General features: G+C 55.9%; 1 protein-coding gene across 1 annotated transcript; it reads right to left on the bottom strand.

The window, feature by feature from the left end:
• Window positions 1-1,034: 1,034 nt before the first annotated feature.
• Window positions 1,035-3,378, bottom strand: LOC308227559 (PHD finger protein 7-like; the record flags this gene model as incomplete). The annotated part of the gene is made up of 9 exons (XM_080630242.1): window positions 1,035-1,186; window positions 1,357-1,475; window positions 1,595-1,708; window positions 1,810-1,916; window positions 2,026-2,188; window positions 2,274-2,398; window positions 2,826-2,927; window positions 3,014-3,105; window positions 3,258-3,378. The coding sequence occupies 9 exons, from the start codon at window positions 3,376-3,378 to the stop codon at window positions 1,035-1,037; spliced, it is 1,095 nt and encodes a 364-aa protein (XP_080486368.1).
• Between the last annotated feature and the right edge of the window lie 13,622 nt (window positions 3,379-17,000).

Here is a 17,000-nt window from a genome sequence, read left to right as displayed (position 1 = left end):
ATCCCCCGGGAACCCCTGTGCCTGGGCTCTCACCAGGGCTCTCTCTCTGTCTCTGCCCTCACAGATGGTGTCCCCACCACGTGCTGCTCCACCTTCCACCGACGCCCCATCCCACGGCGCCTCATCACCTCTGCCTATATCACCAGCAGCAGGTGCAGCCAGCCAGCAGTGATGGGAGTCCCACTGGGGGCTAAGGGGGCGATGGCTGGGCCAGAGGGATGGGGACATGGCTGGGGACCTATTGCAGGCACCCCGCTGCCCCGGCCCAGCACTCTAACGTGGGACTTGTCCTGGCAGCATGGTCACCAAGAAGAAGGAGCTGTGCACAGAGCCCCGGGCGGCCTGGGTGCAGGCACATGTGCAGCACTTCCAGAGCCTGGAGAACTGATCCTTCCCCACTGCCACCCGTGATGCCCGTGGTGCTTTCCCAGCCCCGGGTACACAAGAGAGCACTTGGACTGTGGCCTTCTTCAATGGGAAAGCTTATTCGATTGAACTTAGTTAAACAAAGTATTTTTTTGCTCAAGAAAGGGAACAAAACTCTAAAATAAATTATAGCAAAGTCATAATTTAAACTGAAAATAATTTAAACCCTATCAATTTGCTTGTTAATGAACAGTCAGGAGTTTGGACGCCTGTATAAAGTGTTTGTGTTACCAAGCCCTTTGTGTGTCTCTGAAGTCCCTGCTGGAGCCCCACCGTGAGAGACAAGAGCCATGGTGACACCATTGCTCTGCACGCATCCTGGGGTCACTGCTCTCTCTGGAACAGAGCAGCCTTGGCCCCACAGCATCCCCCACGGTGCCTCCCCCTCCCCAGCCTGGGCTCAGCTCCGGAGCCACCCATGGGGTGACACCAGCATCTCAACTGGCTGACCAGTGCCAGCTCCTATTTGGGAAGCAGCCTGGCATCCCCTGTGATGCCAGGAGGAGGTTGGGGCCACGGCAGCGGCTCTTGCCCTGCAGTGCCCAGGCAGAAGCAGCAAACCCACGTCTGTGAAGCGCCAAGTTTTATTAGAGAGAAGCTGCCCATCTCTAGGGCAGGGCCTGGGAGGGCAGGTTGGTGTGCGGGAGTCCTGCAGGGATCTCGACCTCTTCGTCCCCACGTGAGGTGTCAGGAGCTGGGCCAGTGCGCGAGGGTCCCTGTGCCGGTGGGTCCAGCGCCTGGGCTGGCTGCAAGGCGGGCACTGCGAGGGGCAAGGGGATGATGAGCACAGCCAGCCTGTGCCACGCTCCCTCTCTCCATCCCTGGATCACAGCCCTGAGCCTGTCCCCATGTCCCAAGTAGCAGTGGTGGCCACATGGCTCTTGGGACCTTCTGTGCCCCCCCCCCCCGCCCCCCAACTGCAGCCCTCACCAGTGCCCGTGTCCCTGCAGTCCCAGCATTCCCAGGAATCCACCTCTTCTCCCAGGTTGGAGCAGCGCTGGTGGGTCCCGCGGGAGCCACAGGAGTGGCAGAGCAGCAGTCGCCAGGGCCTGGGGGGGCAATGGGACCCATTGCCACCAAAGGCCCCTGAGATGGGGCCCCTGGGGCGCCATCCTGGTACCTCCATCCCCAGCCAAAGCCGGTGACCTGGGGGAACACCAGCACTCACCCATTCTCCTCTGCCTCCTGTCGTCCCACGGGGCACAGGCACTGGCTGGTGTCACAGGAGCTGTGCCGCTGATAATGATCGGCAAAGGCTCCATCCTCCTCCCAGGCAGCATCCCTGTGGGAGCAGAGGAGCGCTCAGGCCTGGGGACGTGGGGAGGCAGGAGGGGATTGGCCGCAGCATCGCAGAGGGGAAGGAGGCAGGGGGAGGGCACCGACCTGTCCGGGATTTTGATGCCCAGGCGGAACATCTCTTCTCGGAAGGTGCCCATGTCCTGGCAGAGCGGGCAGCGGAAGTGGTGCAGGGCAGAGCGCAGCGCCTGGCCCTGGGGCAGACACAGCATCAGCACCATCGGTGGTGGGGTCCCGTTCACCCCCGCGGAGCTTGGTGATGGGGTGACCACAGGGCTGATGCCGTCGGGGACCGCTGCCTACCTGAATACAGCGGCGGTGGAACCAGGCGCTGGTGCAGGTGGGACAGACCAGGGTGTCATAGCGCGGCCGCTCCGCCACCGCCTCCTGGCAGATGAGGCACAGGGTCTGGTCCTGCTGCACCGCCCGCACCCGCTGCACCGGCCGGTGCTTCCAGCAGAAGGACCTGCGGACGGAGGTGATGGATGCTTCAGCCCCAGCTCTCCTCCATCCCGGCCCTGGCTCTGGTAGCCCGGGGCGGTGACACTCACTTGAACTCCCCGAAGAACTGGGAGACGCAGCCCCGCTCGCTGCCGCAGGGGTAGTGGAAGGTGCGGGGACAGCGCCGCGCTCTGCAGGTGACCGAGGCGCCCGCCTGGCGGCAGATGCAGCACCTCTGGGGATGAGAGGAGGTGAACGGTGTCAGTGCCACATAGAACCCTAGAGCCCTGGAATCAACCAGCTTGGGAAAGACCTTTAAGCTCATCCAGTCCAACCGTTCCCCAGCACTGCCAAGGCCACCACGAACCCGTGGCACCGAGGGCCTCGTCTCCACGGGGTGTGAACGCTTGCAGGGCCGGTGAGTCCAGCCCTGCCCTGGGCAGCCGGTGCCAATGCCTGAGCACCCTTTGGGGAAGGAATTGTTCCTCAGCTCCATCTAAACCTCCCGCTTGAAGGCATTTCCTCTTGTCCAACAGCACTTTCTGGATGAAGGGGCATCTGGGCGGTTGCTTGCAGGCGGCTGCCAGAGCATCCCTGAGGGATTGCTGGGCTGTGCAGTGCTGGGCATAGGGAATGGGCACCGTGATGCCCTCGGGCCTCACCTTCTGTGCCACCCGCTTCAGCTCCTCCTGGATGTCAGGGAAGAGGAAGCCATAGAAGCCCTCTTCATCGGCCCCTCTCTGCTTCAGCCCGCTGGCGTGGTACTGCAAGAGGGGAGAAGAGGGGTTGTGGCAGGGGCTGTCGGCGGTGCAGGGCCGAGGAGCGGGGGGTGCCAGCACCAGGCACTCACCAGGCAGTTCTCATGGACGCAGAGCCCATCCTGACGGCACAGCTGCCCCAGCACCTCGGGGTTGCAGTCTGCCCGCTGGCAGAACCCGCACACTGCAGGGGGACAGCAGCGTCACCCCCTGCACTGTGACAGGGTCCCAGCGTAATGCTGGGAGCGGGATGGGGGAGAGACCCGACGGCCATCCTATGGTGCTTGCATCCACAATCCCCTCTGTGAGGGTCCAGGCGGGGTGCTGTGCACTCACCTTCCTTACTGGGGTCATCCCGCTGCCTCTTGCACTGGGGAGGCTCACAGGAGGGCTCGCCCTCCTCCTCTGGCAGCGCTGCTGGAGGCTGGGCCTTGCGGCACCGTGATTTGCGCTTCATCACAGCAAGTGGCTGCAGCCAAGGAGATGGCTGCGCCTGGGAATGTTGGTTTGCTGCAAGACCCTGCTGATCTGGGGCTGTTGGTGGGTGGGGCACCCTTGCAGTGCAGGGTGATTGTGATGCGGCACCGCACGAGGGTTGCGCAAGGGGCATCTGGAATGCGGGCACAGGCGCAGGGCTGCGATCCAGGGATGGATGGAGAGAGGGAGCGTGGCACGGGCTGGCTGTGCTCGTCATCCCCCTGCCCCTCGCAGTGCCGACCTTGCAGCCAGCCCCGGCGCTGGACCCACCGGCACGGGACCCACCAGTACAGGGGGACGACCACTTCCCTGGCGCTGCTGCCGCGCTCTTGCTGCTACACGCCAGGATGCCGTTGACCTTCTTGGCCACCTGGCCACAGACCTGGCCCAGCTTTAGCTGGCTCTTTTGACCACCACCCCAAGTCATTTCCAGCAGCCTCTTTTCCCTGGTGCAAGGGGTTGCTGCGACCCAAGTGCAGCGTCAGCAGTGAGCCTTGGGGAACCTCGCCTGCGCACGGGCTGCTTCACCTTGGAGGGAGGGGATCAGCCGTGGCCCTTTGGGTTTCCCTGCCCTTCCAGGGCTCCTGGACTATTCCTGGGTCCCCGTGGTGATAAGAAACGCTGATGTGACCCGTTTATCCCGCAGGATTTATCCAGTCTCACTCCAGCAGCAGATCTGCAGGATCTGCATGTTTTATTAAACCTGTTGAGCAATGTACAGTGGTGTGGAGTGGGTGCCAGTAGGGAAGGGAACAGAGCCAGCTCCATCATTTAAGAAGAACATAGAGCTAACCATGGGATGCAAATAGATGGAGCTTATGGGGAAGGCAGCTTCACGCGGAGGTGGGGGTCGACTGCTTCTGCCGCTGCTGCTGCTGGAACCAGTCCTGGTCCATGCAGAAGCTCTTCCCATTCCGCAGCTCCACGCTGGGGAGAGAGGGGGGCTGCATTAGATGGGGGAATGCAGGGTCCAGCCATGCCCTGGGGTTTCCTGCAGCATCCTTTCCCCACATCCCCCCAAAGGGCTGCCTTGGAGCAATCTGGAGCCTTGGCTTCCTTCCTGCTTTTCTTGCTGACAGCTGAAATGGGGAATTTTGGGGCTCTTTGGGATAGAGCAGTGAGAAGGGAAGTGCATGGGAAGAGCCAGAGCAGTCCCCCCACCATGGCACCCTTTGGGGGTGGCTAGTCTTGGGGCATCCTCAAAGGCAGAACAAGGAAGGAACGAACCTAGGGGAGAACATAGGGAAGGTGGGTGAGTGAGGGTGAGGAGCGAGGTGCCGGGGAGGAAGGCTGGGTTGGGGTACTCAGTGCACAGCCCCGTGGGAGCAGTGGGAACGTGTCTGCTGGTAGCTCTTGAGGTGGAGGGCAGGGATTTTCTGCCGGATGAACACGTCCTTGTAGCGGCAAGCGCTATAGGGGCTGCGGACTGAGAGGAGGCGAAAGGGGTTGGTGCTTTCCCACCCCCAGCAGAAGGGATGGGGGGGTACCCCTGGGACTCTCTTGCTCCCTTCTGCTACAAGGGGTCCCCTCTCGCATGCCTGGCAGCGCTGCTTTGCTCCGGGGTAGGAACCCCCTGTTTCCCTGCCCATGGAGGGCTTATTACTGATCTCCCCAGCCTGGGTGCCAGGTCGGAAGCTACCTCTGTATCCCTGCTGTGACCGGGGGAGCAGGGTGAGGAGGGATGTTTTTTGCCAAAACTGGGGCTAAGCTGGGAGCTTTCTCCTGGCAGTGGTTTTCCGCCAGCAACAGCAGCAGAGCCTGGGGATGTCCATCCACAGAGCAGCTCCTCAGCCCCCCAAGACAGCGATGCTGCAAAGCAAATCCCTGCCTGGAGCTTGCTGCCTGCTCGGGATTGCCACTGGGGCTCTGGCCATGGAGCTTTGTGCCGCAGCCTGGCTCATGGCTGGTGGGGGATCCTTGCGGCAGTGGCGGCGTCGGTGCTGTGGGGTTTGGGGCACCAAATTGAATCTGAAAGTTGCAGCCGCGTGGCCAGCGCTTCCCCCTCTGCGGTTTCCTTCTCCAGCTCAGCAAATCTGGGTGCTCTGACATAATTTCCCTGGCATCATGGACTCATAGAATCATAGAATAGAATCACAGAATCATAGAATCATAGAATAGTTCGGGTTGGAAAGGACCTTAAGATCATCTAGTTCCAACCCCCCTGCCGTGGGCAGGGACACCCCACACTAAACCATGGCACCCAAGGCCTCATCCAACCTGGCCTTGAACACCGCCAGGGATGGAGCATTCACAACCTCCCTGGGCAACCCATTCCAGTGCCTCACCACCCCCTCAGTAAAGAATTTCTTCCTTATTTCCAATCTACACTTCCCCTGTTTCAGTTTGAACCCCTTACCCCTTGTCCTCTCACTACAGTCCCTGAGGAATAGACCATCCCCAGCATCCTTGTAGGCCCCCTTCAGACACTGGAAGCTGCTCTGAGGTCTCCACGCAGCTTCTCTTCTCCAGGCTGAACAGCCCCAACTTTCTCAGCCTGTCTTCATACGGGAGGTGCTCCAGCCCCTGCTCATCCTCGTGGCCTCCTCTGGACTTGTTCCAACAGTTCCATGTCCTTTTTACGTTGAGGACACCAGAACCGCACGCAATGCTCCAAGTGAGGTCTCACAAGAGCAGAGCAGAGGGGCAGGATCACCTCCTTCGACCTGCTGGTCACGCTCCTCTTGATGCAGCCCAGGACACGGTTGCTTTCTGGGCTGCGAGCACACACTGCAGCCGGCTCATGTTCATTTTGTCATCAACCAACACCCCCAAGTCCTTCTCTGCAGGGCTGCTCTGAATCTCCTTTCTGCCCAACCTGTAGCCGTGCCTGGGATTGCTCCAACTCATTTCCTTTCCTTGAAAGCCTGCGCCCACCCCACGGCCGGGGATAAAAGGAGGGCATGGCCACAGGGCCGAGCATTGTGCAGAGCCCTGCAGACTCCAGCTGCAGCCCTGCTCGCAGATCCCTCAGCTCCACAGCAGCACGAAGGTCTCCGCAGCCGCTCTGGTCGCCCTCCTCCTCTTGGCCGCCTGCTCCCCATTCGAGGCCCATCTCGGAGAGTCCGGCGTGGCTGCATCCTCCCTGGGGCTCACTGTGCCATTGCTCCAGAGGAGCTGCTGGGGCAGACTGAGAGCTCCATCCCCATCAGCAGGGGGAGGGCTGGGAGCAGGAGGCCAACGCTGGGACCCAGGGAACAGGACACAAGAGGGGACATGGGAGATGGCGAATCCCCCGGGAACCCCTGTGCCTGGGCTCTCACCAGGGCTCTCTCTCTGTCTCTGCCCTCACAGATGGTGTCCCCACCACGTGCTGCTCCACCTTCCACCGACGCCCCATCCCACGGCGCCTCATCACCTCTGCCTATATCACCAGCAGCAGGTGCAGCCAGCCAGCAGTGATGGGAGTCCCACTGGGGGCTAAGGGGGCGATGGCTGGGCCAGAGGGATGGGGACATGGCTGGGGACCTATTGCAGGCACCCCGCTGCCCCGGCCCAGCACTCTAACGTGGGACTTGTCCTGGCAGCATGGTCACCAAGAAGAAGGAGCTGTGCACAGAGCCCCGGGCGGCCTGGGTGCAGGCACATGTGCAGCACTTCCAGAGCCTGGAGAACTGATCCTTCCCCACTGCCACCCGTGATGCCCGTGGTGCTTTCCCAGCCCCGGGTACACAAGAGAGCACTTGGACTGTGGCCTTCTTCAATGGGAAAGCTTATTCGATTGAACTTAGTTAAACAAAGTATTTTTTTGCTCAAGAAAGGGAACAAAACTCTAAAATAAATTATAGCAAAGTCATAATTTAAACTGAAAATAATTTAAACCCTATCAATTTGCTTGTTAATGAACAGTCAGGAGTTTGGACGCCTGTATAAAGTGTTTGTGTTACCAAGCCCTTTGTGTGTCTCTGAAGTCCCTGCTGGAGCCCCACCGTGAGAGACAAGAGCCATGGTGACACCATTGCTCTGCACGCATCCTGGGGTCACTGCTCTCTCTGGAACAGAGCAGCCTTGGCCCCACAGCATCTCCCACGGTGCCTCCCCCTCCCCAGCCTGGGCTCAGCTCCGGAGCCACCCATGGGGTGACACCAGCATCTCAACTGGCTGACCAGTGCCAGCTCCTATTTGGGAAGCAGCCTGACATCCCCTGTGATGCCAGGAGGAGGTTGGGGCCACGGCAGCGGCTCTTGCCCTGCAGTGCCCAGGCAGAAGCAGCAAACCCACGTCTGTGAAGCGCCAAGTTTTATTAGAGAGAAGCTGCCCATCTCTAGGGCAGGGCCTGGGAGGGCAGGTTGGTGTGCGGGAGTCCTGCAGGGATCTCGACCTCTTCGTCCCCACGTGAGGTGTCAGGAGCTGGGCCAGTGCGCGAGGGTCCCTGTGCCGGTGGGTCCAGCGCCTGGGCTGGCTGCAAGGCGGGCACTGCGAGGGGCAAGGGGATGATGAGCACAGCCAGCCTGTGCCACGCTCCCTCTCTCCATCCCTGGATCACAGCCCTGAGCCTGTCCCCATGTCCCAAGTAGCAGTGGTGGCCACATGGCTCTTGGGACCTTCTGTGCCCCCCCCCCCGCCCCCCAACTGCAGCCCTCACCAGTGCCCGTGTCCCTGCAGTCCCAGCATTCCCAGGAATCCACCTCTTCTCCCAGGTTGGAGCAGCGCTGGTGGGTCCCGCGGGAGCCACAGGAGTGGCAGAGCAGCAGTCGCCAGGGCCTGGGGGGGCAATGGGACCCATTGCCACCAAAGGCCCCTGAGATGGATGGGGGGCGCCATCCTGGTACCTCCATCCCCAGCCAAAGCCCGTGACCTGGGGGAACACCAGCACTCACCCATTCTCCTCTGCCTCCTGTCATCCCACGGGGCACAGGCACTGGCTGGTGTCACAGGAGCTGTGCCGCTGATAATGATCGGCAAAGGCTCCATCCTCCTCCCAGGCAGCATCCCTGTGGGAGCAGAGGAGCGCTCAGGCCTGGGGACGTGGGGAGGCAGGAGGGGATTGGCCGCAGCATCGCAGAGGGGAAGGAGGCAGGGGGAGGGCACCGACCTGTCCGGGATTTTGATGCCCAGGCGGAACATCTCTTCTCGGAAGGTGCCCATGTCCTGGCAGAGCGGGCAGCGGAAGTGGTGCAGGGCAGAGCGCAGCGCCTGGCCCTGGGGCAGACACAGCATCAGCACCATCGGTGGTGGGGTCCCGTTCACCCCCGCGGAGCTTGGTGATGGGGTGACCACAGGGCTGATGCCGTCGGGGACCGCTGCCTACCTGAATACAGCGGCGGTGGAACCAGGCGCTGGTGCAGGTGGGGCAGACCAGGGTGTCATAGCGCGGCCGCTCCGCCACCGCCTCCTGGCAGATGAGGCACAGGGTCTGGTCCTGCTGCACCGCCCGCACCCGCTGCACCGGCCGGTGCTTCCAGCAGAAGGACCTGCGGACGGAGGTGATGGATGCTTCAGCCCCAGCTCTCCTCCATCCCGGCCCTGGCTCTGGTAGCCCGGGGCGGTGACACTCACTTGAACTCCCCGAAGAACTGGGAGACGCAGCCCCGCTCGCTGCCGCAGGGGTAGTGGAAGGTGCGGGGACAGCGCCGCGCTCTGCAGGTGACCGAGGCGCCCGCCTGGCGGCAGATGCAGCACCTCTGGGGATGAGAGGAGGTGAATGGTGTCAGTGCCACATAGAACCCTAGAGCCCTGGAATCAACCAGCTTGGGAAAGACCTTTAAGCTCATCCAGTCCAACTGTTGCCTTCGCGTAGGCGTAGCGACCTGGTTCAGGAACGTCACGGCGACCAGCCCTGGGCCGCTCGGGCCATCAGCTCACTGACACCAATGTGGTGGACGGCAAATGGCGTTTATTGCTTGATGGCACGGTGTTATATAGCTTTGGTTTACAGCGTCACTTCCGTCTGCTAACATCATAAATCAAGTGCAATTGGCTACTAGGAGAGGGGCCCTATCTTTCCGTACAGCGCGATATCTTCCGACCGTCAGACCCTGGCTACCCACATTTCCCCCCTCCCTATGCATAATTATATAACCTAAACAATAAGCTTAAAAAACACTAAGAACACTATACCCAAAAGGGATCTTATTTAGATTGCACACCTTAAAATAAGTCTACGCTATAAAGCACACTCCTGAGTAAAGACAGAAGGCACATTAGGTAGTAGATAATGAAGAGGTATACTGAAAGAACGAGGGAGAGTTAAAGGTAACTAAAAAGACAAGATCTCTGTGAGGTGATAAAGTTGAAATTGAACCTATATGCTCTGGGAAGACCGTCAGTAAAGTAGCTCCGAAAGGCATCACTGCTGTGTGAGGTGACAGACTCAACCCTAGCGGGCGTCCCCGCGCAGGTAACGTTGACCTGACTGTGATGAGCTTATGTTCCCTTCACTCAGCGCGAGGTTCAGGTGTTTCAATTGTTTTAAAAAGTGCACACCTGTTACCACGTAGGGGGCCAGTCTACGCGGTAAGAGGAAATGACAGTGACTAAAAAGGTCTCCCAGAGGTTCGGATTTGTCCGAACAGCTAAAGTGAAACATAATAACTTGAGGTATCATTAACTAAAAATAGTACTAAAGTAATTGTCGACGTTCTACGAGCATAATATTAACCGTTTCTAACCGGCTCTTAACAAACGATACAAGCTTATTCAATATACAGGGTCCGAAGATCAGAGCTAGGAGAATTATTATGATTGGTCCCATCAGGGTAGATATTAAGGAAGTCAACCATGGCGATTGGGTAAACCAGGATGTATACCAACTTTGCAGTGCTTCTCGTTCCCGTCTTCGTTTTTCCAAACCCTCTCGTAACTTTGCCATGGTGTCTCTTACCACTCCAGTATGGTCCGCATATACGCAACATTCTTCTTTCAATGCAGCACACACTCCTCCTTGTTGAAGAAACATCAGATCTAGACCTCTACGGTTCTGTAGCACTACTTCAGATAGTGATCTAACTGATTGCTCTAATGCAGTTATAGATTGTTCGATTCTGGCTAGATCCTCATCGACGGCCATTCTCAAAGCGTGAAATTCTGAACTCTGTTGCACTAAAGATGTTACGCCTGTACCTAATCCTGCACCTCCCACTAATAGTAGGGTGGCTATTGTTATAGCTGTAAGGGGTTCTCGTTTTAACAAATGGTGCTCCGGGGTAAGATGTGAGCGATAAACAAATTCTTCAGGATGGTAAATTATCTTGGGAATTATAGACACTTGGACACAGTATTCCGCCAATTTGTTAAAGTTGTCTAAGGATAAATAGGGTGTGACCCCAATAATAGAACAGATCCATTTAGCATTGGTGACTGGTATTAACCATTTTGCTGAGATATTATCCTGTATCTTACTGACACACAACTGTTGTTTGTTGTCTGGGACAGCACCCAGACATACACCGCTTCCTACCACCTGTGCTAGTGTTATGCTTTGTTTTTCCATCTCCCATGTACATTGGGGCGGATTTGTACCATTTGCCAGAATAGGTATGTCACTTACTCCTACAGCCTCATAAAAGGGTGGTTTTATTCCATAGCATAGCCAGCAATGCTCTGTAAAGTTCGGATGGGTCTTGTTTAATACTCGATAGCTGGCCTGCATCATTCCCCAGAGAGGATCTTCATAAGGAATTGTATTGGTGTGTGGTCTCACTGTGTTACGTATTACTGTGGGTGCGGTGCTATATTTTGCTGTAGGTACATCAGGTCCAGTTAGTTTTCTGACTATAGGATTTTGGCCAGGGGTTGGTAGGAGTGTTTTACCGGCAAATGTTAGTTTAGGGTGTACTGGCAATGGATCAGCCGGAATCAATGTTTTTTGGATACGAATGCGGCCACCTCTATCTTTTCCTGTTTGATAATATCGAACTCCCCACATCTTTCCCAAGAGCCAACTCGGATGATGAGGATTACTTACATTCAAATAGAGGTGCTTACAATAATTTGTACCATAAAATGTCGATATGGCGTAAGGAGAGTGAAATTCTTCACCTCTATTTATAGGTGGGGGTCTACACCCATAAGGAGCCCAGGATACCCGCAGAAAGGGGTCTTTCCCTGGCTCTGGAATCCAGGCATTTGCAATCGTCTCACAGCCCCAGTAAGCACAATAACAGTGCCCGGGGTAGTTGCAGTAACTCCTTCCTGGATTGGAACTGGGGCAAAAATAGTATGCTCCTCGTTCGAAGCAGAGTATTGTAGGTATTAGTTGGCAAAGGGTGGCCATAAAACTAGGAGCCCCTGACGTTGTTATGGTTTGTATAACTGTACCAGAACCAAATTGATATAGTGTCCATTTGAAAGGTTGATGAGGATAATGAGAATTCGATTCTACCCTCGCTACAGTGAAAAGCCCCAAAAACATGATCACACAAAGGTACCGTAGCCCCTTTTTGGGAGGGGCCTTTTGACGATGCTGTTGCTCTGACGACGTGGGGTGTTCAGTTGCCGGAGGGCTCTTTGGGGCAGGTAAGGAATTGGCTGGTTCATCGTCCCCTTGTGGTAGTGGGAAGTACCGGTCACGAGGGTGTCCAATGAATCGGTCCTGTAAACAAAAACTCACAATTTTCATCAGTTTTGTCCTTCAAATCTGGTTTGATTGATTTAATTGGGCACCATTTAATTCCGTTATCTTTTTTGACTGCAGCGTATCCCCGTCCTGTTAGGACTAATCTCCACCCGTGTTCCCATTCTCCCAGTTCATTTCTGACTATGACCAATGGGCCATCATCTAATGCTCGAGTTGACCAATGTTTTTGGGCAGGGCTGTTTGCTTCCTCTCCCCTGGGAAACTGATTCAGTGCTAAGAGAGCGGCTGCTAGTAGGCGGGCTTGGTCTCCTGTGGGGATGGTATTGTTAAACCCTTCTGTCTTTGCTAATACCTCTAATTTGGATTTCAAGGTTTGGTTTGCTCGCTCGACTATGGCCTGCCCTGTGCTGTTATATGGAATGCCGTGTGTTAGTGATGCCCCATTTTAAAGCAAATGCTTGAACTGATTTAGAGATAAAATTTGGGCCATTGTCTGTTTTGATTTGTTTTGGAATGCCAAGCCATGCCATGACCGACAACCAATGTTGAATAGTTGCTTTAGAGCTCGCTTTAAGATGTTGGGTGGCGGCGATTACTCCGCTGTATGTGTCCACGGTCACTGCTAGCCACGCTCGAGGCTTCAGTAATTGGCAAAGTGTAAAATCTGTCTGCCATATTTCGGAGGCTTTAAGGCCTCTGGGGTTGATTCCGCAGGGCCACAGTGGTGCTTTCTGACAGTGAGGGCACGTTGCCACTATGTGTTTTGCGTCGGTGACTGAAAGTCCGCATCTCTTTGCTAACGCTTTGGCTCCGATATGGAGGGATTCATGTAACTGACGGGCTTCTCTTAGTGTCCACAGGCCTTTCGCGGCAGCATCTGCTTTGTCATTGCCGATTTGAAAAAATCCCTTAACTGGGTCATGACTATTGATGTGAATAACTGATATGGTACCTTGTCGGGTGGAAAGCGCTCTTCCAGCATAAGAGCTATTGAAGATGTTGACACACCAGGCCCCGACATGGCTAGGCAGAGTTTAGCTACAAACATTGAATCAGTGACTATATTAAGATGCTCCGTTGGGAACAGTCCACACGCTAGCACTACGGCTGCTGCTTCTAACTGTTGAACCGAAAGTGTGTGGTCGGTCATTTTTACGCAGTGCCATTCTTCCTTTGATTGCCATACCGCTGCTGCGGTTGAAGTTGCTGAGGATGCGTCTGTAAAAACTGTAGGTCCCTGTTGAGGCCGATCCAGGATTTTCTGTGGAAGGTCGATGTCGATGACCGCCAGCATTTGGGTCCTTGGGGGCTTTGCAGCATATTGGACTTCTCCGCCGAATCCGACGAGGGCTATAGCTAGATGCTCTGACATCGCCACCGATTGCGTCGGGAGCTGTTTACGAAAGGGTAGGAATATCTTGGCAGGTTCGATGCCTAGGTGTCTTAAAGCGAGTTTTCTACCTTTCATGATAAGGTTACCAAGGCACTCGACTCCGGGGGAAAATGCACGTGACGGTTTTCCGAGAACTACCCACTGTATTGGGTGTGCTTTGTCAGGGGGTCCCTGAGCCAGTGCTCCCACTCCCCCTCCTTTGGTGAAATGCACATACAGGTCAAGCGACACATCTGGGTTCCATCTGGCGAGTGTGCTTGACGACGGCTGTTTTTCAATGAAGTCAAGACTGTCCACTGCTTCTGGTGTTAGTACCTTTTGTTCCCATGGGTGTTTTCCTTTCAAAAGGTCATACAGCGGGGCCATGATATTCAGAGGGATCAGGACAATGTTGCAGAGCCATTGTAGGGACCCCACTAGCTGTTGCATATCGTGGAGTGTTTTGACATGTTGGTGAATTTTTACTTGGGGTGGAGTTATATAGGAACTCGTGATTTCTACCCCCAAGAAGCTCACGCATGGTCCCCTTTTAATTTTCGCACTCGCAATTTCGAACCCATTTGTTTTTAAGGTTTCAGAAACCAGTGATATTAACTGGTCCACCTGCTTTCCTGATGGTGCAGCGATTAAAATATCGTCCATATATTGAATGATGGTTGCAGTTGGGTCGTTATGTCGGATCGGTGCCAAGGCTCCATCTACTGTAATCTGACAGATGGTGGGTGAATTGACCATTCCTTGAGGCAGCACTTTCCACTGGAAACGTAAATTAGGACGTTGGCTATTTGGGAATACGACAGAAAAAGCAAACCGTTCTTTGTCCTCTTCATGTAAGGGTATGGAGAAAAAACAGTCCTTAATATCAAGAACGGCACAAGGTTGTCCTTTTGGTATCATAGAGTTCATTCTATCATATTCTATCATATTCATATCATATTCTATCATAGAGTTCAGTTCTATTTATAACGTGGCCTGTCTGGCCGCACTTAAGATATACCATCATATTGGTGACTGCGGTGCGAACAGCCGCTTGGATTGGTGTTAAATGCTCTTCCTTTGCGAAGTGCTTGATCATGTCTGCAATGCTTGACCCCACTGGGAGTGACCGCAGAATCTCTTTGGTTGTCGAATTACACTGCTGGCGTAGACACTCTGCCACAACCGGGCCCTTCGCTTCTGCAGGCAGGTTTGAAGAGTCGACCGCGGCCTGGAGACGATCCACAAACTGTGTAAAGCTTTCACTTTCATTTTGTTTTATTGTGGACCATGGCGATGGCTTAGCAACAACTCTAGAAGCTGTGCGAATAGCTTCTCTGGCTGCACGAGTGGTTGTCATTACCTCGTGAGCCCGCAGGCCCTGGGCCTGCGCTTGCGGGGTAATCATTGTTGAGTCTGTGCCCATCAGCCGCTGCAGACTGGAACCGTGCAGCGGATGATCTGCCCCGACTGCTTGGGCTAACTGCCTCGCACAGTTTTCTTCCCATTCCTGTTTAAAAACAATCATCCCCGCTCCATCAAAAATTAATCTACAAGTTTGTTTTATATCGAATGGGAGCATATCGTCTGCCCCAAAGATACCATCTATAAGGGTAGAGACCATGGCAGAATTAATACCTTTATCTGCAATTGCTTTAACAATTGTTTGTATATCCTTAGGGTTTATTGGTGAGTGGACCCTCTGTCCCCCATCCGTCACTCGGACTGGAAATGCCAATGGGATCGATGGGGTCCAGTTGGCACAATCAATCATTATTTTCCTCCAGTCCGTGAGAGGGACCTCCTCCTCCTGTGATTCCTTTTTAATTTGGGCAGGGATAACTGAACCCTTAGTTCTGTTTATTTCTGTTTGTGGCCACTCTAACTTTGAACCTGTCGAGAGCTGCTCCTCCCGACTATTGTCTGATCCCCAGCTAGTGTCTGATTCAGAATCGGAACTCGATTGACCGGTTGTATCTGGTGTCCGGTATCTTTTTGTCGGGCTGCGGCCCCGTCCGCTTCCCTTGTGGGGGGGGTAGTCCTTCCCCTTGCGGGCGGGCCGGTCCTTCCCCTTACGCCCGCCCCTCCTCCCTATTGGTTCGTCCCGCCCACCAATCGAGGGGGAACTGGCCCTACGGCGGCCGCTCTGATTGGCTGCCCGCTTTTCTCTCACGTCCCGCCCCCCGCCTTTGTGCTCGTTCGCGTTCCCCTCCCCCTCCCGTTCCTGCTTGCTTGTTAAGGCTGGCTTTTCCTCCCCGTTCCCGCCAAAGATGTCCTCGCCCCGCCCCCTGCCTTTGAGCTCGGCGCCATCTTGGGGTGCATAGGGCGGAGGCCCAGCCCAGCCTGCTGTGGCCTCAGCGTTCCTTGCAGCATTTCTTGCTTCCTCGGCCAGCCCACCCCAAAAAGATTCTGCATTTGTCCGTTGGTTAGAAGACGTGTCGGGGTTCGAGAGTTTGGGGGGGGTGTCGCCCTCCCGAGATACAGCAGGCTCAGGAGAGCCGGGAATGTCAGGGAGGGGAATGTCAGGGGGGTGCGGAGTCTGCGTAGCTGCTCCGATCCCCAGTTTTGGGGTGTCTCGGAGGCAGGATTTCGCAGCCTTCCAGGTTTCCTGCTCATGTATGGCTTTCCGCAGGGCCTGCATAACTTTCCCCCATGATTTAAGGCTCTTGCCGCAGCCCGAGGATATAGTCTCCTCAGCTAAGGCTTTGGTGCATTTATCCCACACCTCCGGGTGGAGAATATCCACCGGCTGCTCGACGACCCCGAGCTGTAAAAGCCTCGCTACTGCGAGAGTAAAATCTTTGGGCTTACAACTAATACCCCATTGTTTATGTATTTCGGATACGACCTTCACAATGGACTCCATCCTCCTTGTGGGTCCGGGAGCGTCCTCCCCGCCGGGCTGCTCTCGCTGCTCCGGCCAACGTTCACCCGTCCATGCGATGTTCCCGGGTTTCGGCACCACTTGTTGCCTTCGCGTAGGCTTAGCGACCTGGTTCAGGAACGTCACGGCGACCAGCCCTGGGCCGCTCGGGCCATAAGCTCACTAACACCAATGTGGTGGACGGCAAATGGCGTTTATTGCTTGACGGCACGGTGTTATATAGCTTTGGTTTACAACGTCACATCCGTCTGCTAACATCATAAATCAAGTGCAATTGGCTACTAGGAGAGGGGCCCTATCTTTCCGTACAGCGCGATATCTTCCGACCGTCAGACCCTGGCTACCCACACCAACCGTTCCCCAGCACTGCCAAGGCCACCACGAACCCGTGGCACCAAGGGCCTCGTCTCCACGGGGTGTGAACGCTTGCAGGGCCGGTGAGTCCAGCCCTGCCCTGGGCAGCCAGTGCCAATGCCTGAGCACCCTTTGGGGAAGGAATTGTTCCTCAGCTCCATCTAAACCTCCCGCTTGAAGGCATTTCCTCTTGTCCAACAGCACTTTCTGGATGAAGGGGCATCTGGGCGGTTGCTTGCAGGCGGCTGCCAGAGCATCCCTGAGGGATTGCTGGGCTGTGCAGTGCTGGGCATAGGGAATGGGCACCGTGATGCCCTCGGGCCTCACCTTCTGTGCCACCCGCTTCAGCTCCTCCTGGATGTCAGGGAAGAGGAAGCCATAGAAGCCCTCTTCATCGGCCCCTCTCTGCTTCAGCCCGCTGGCGTGGTACTGCAAGAGGGGAGAAGAGGGGTTGTGGCAGGTGCTGTCGGCGGTGCAGGG

Source organism: Psittacula echo, assembly GCF_963264785.1.
Source record: "Psittacula echo genome assembly, chromosome: 15".
Lineage (NCBI taxonomy): Eukaryota > Metazoa > Chordata > Aves > Psittaciformes > Psittacidae > Psittacula > Psittacula echo.
This window is presented reverse-complemented; position numbering and strand designations above follow the sequence as displayed.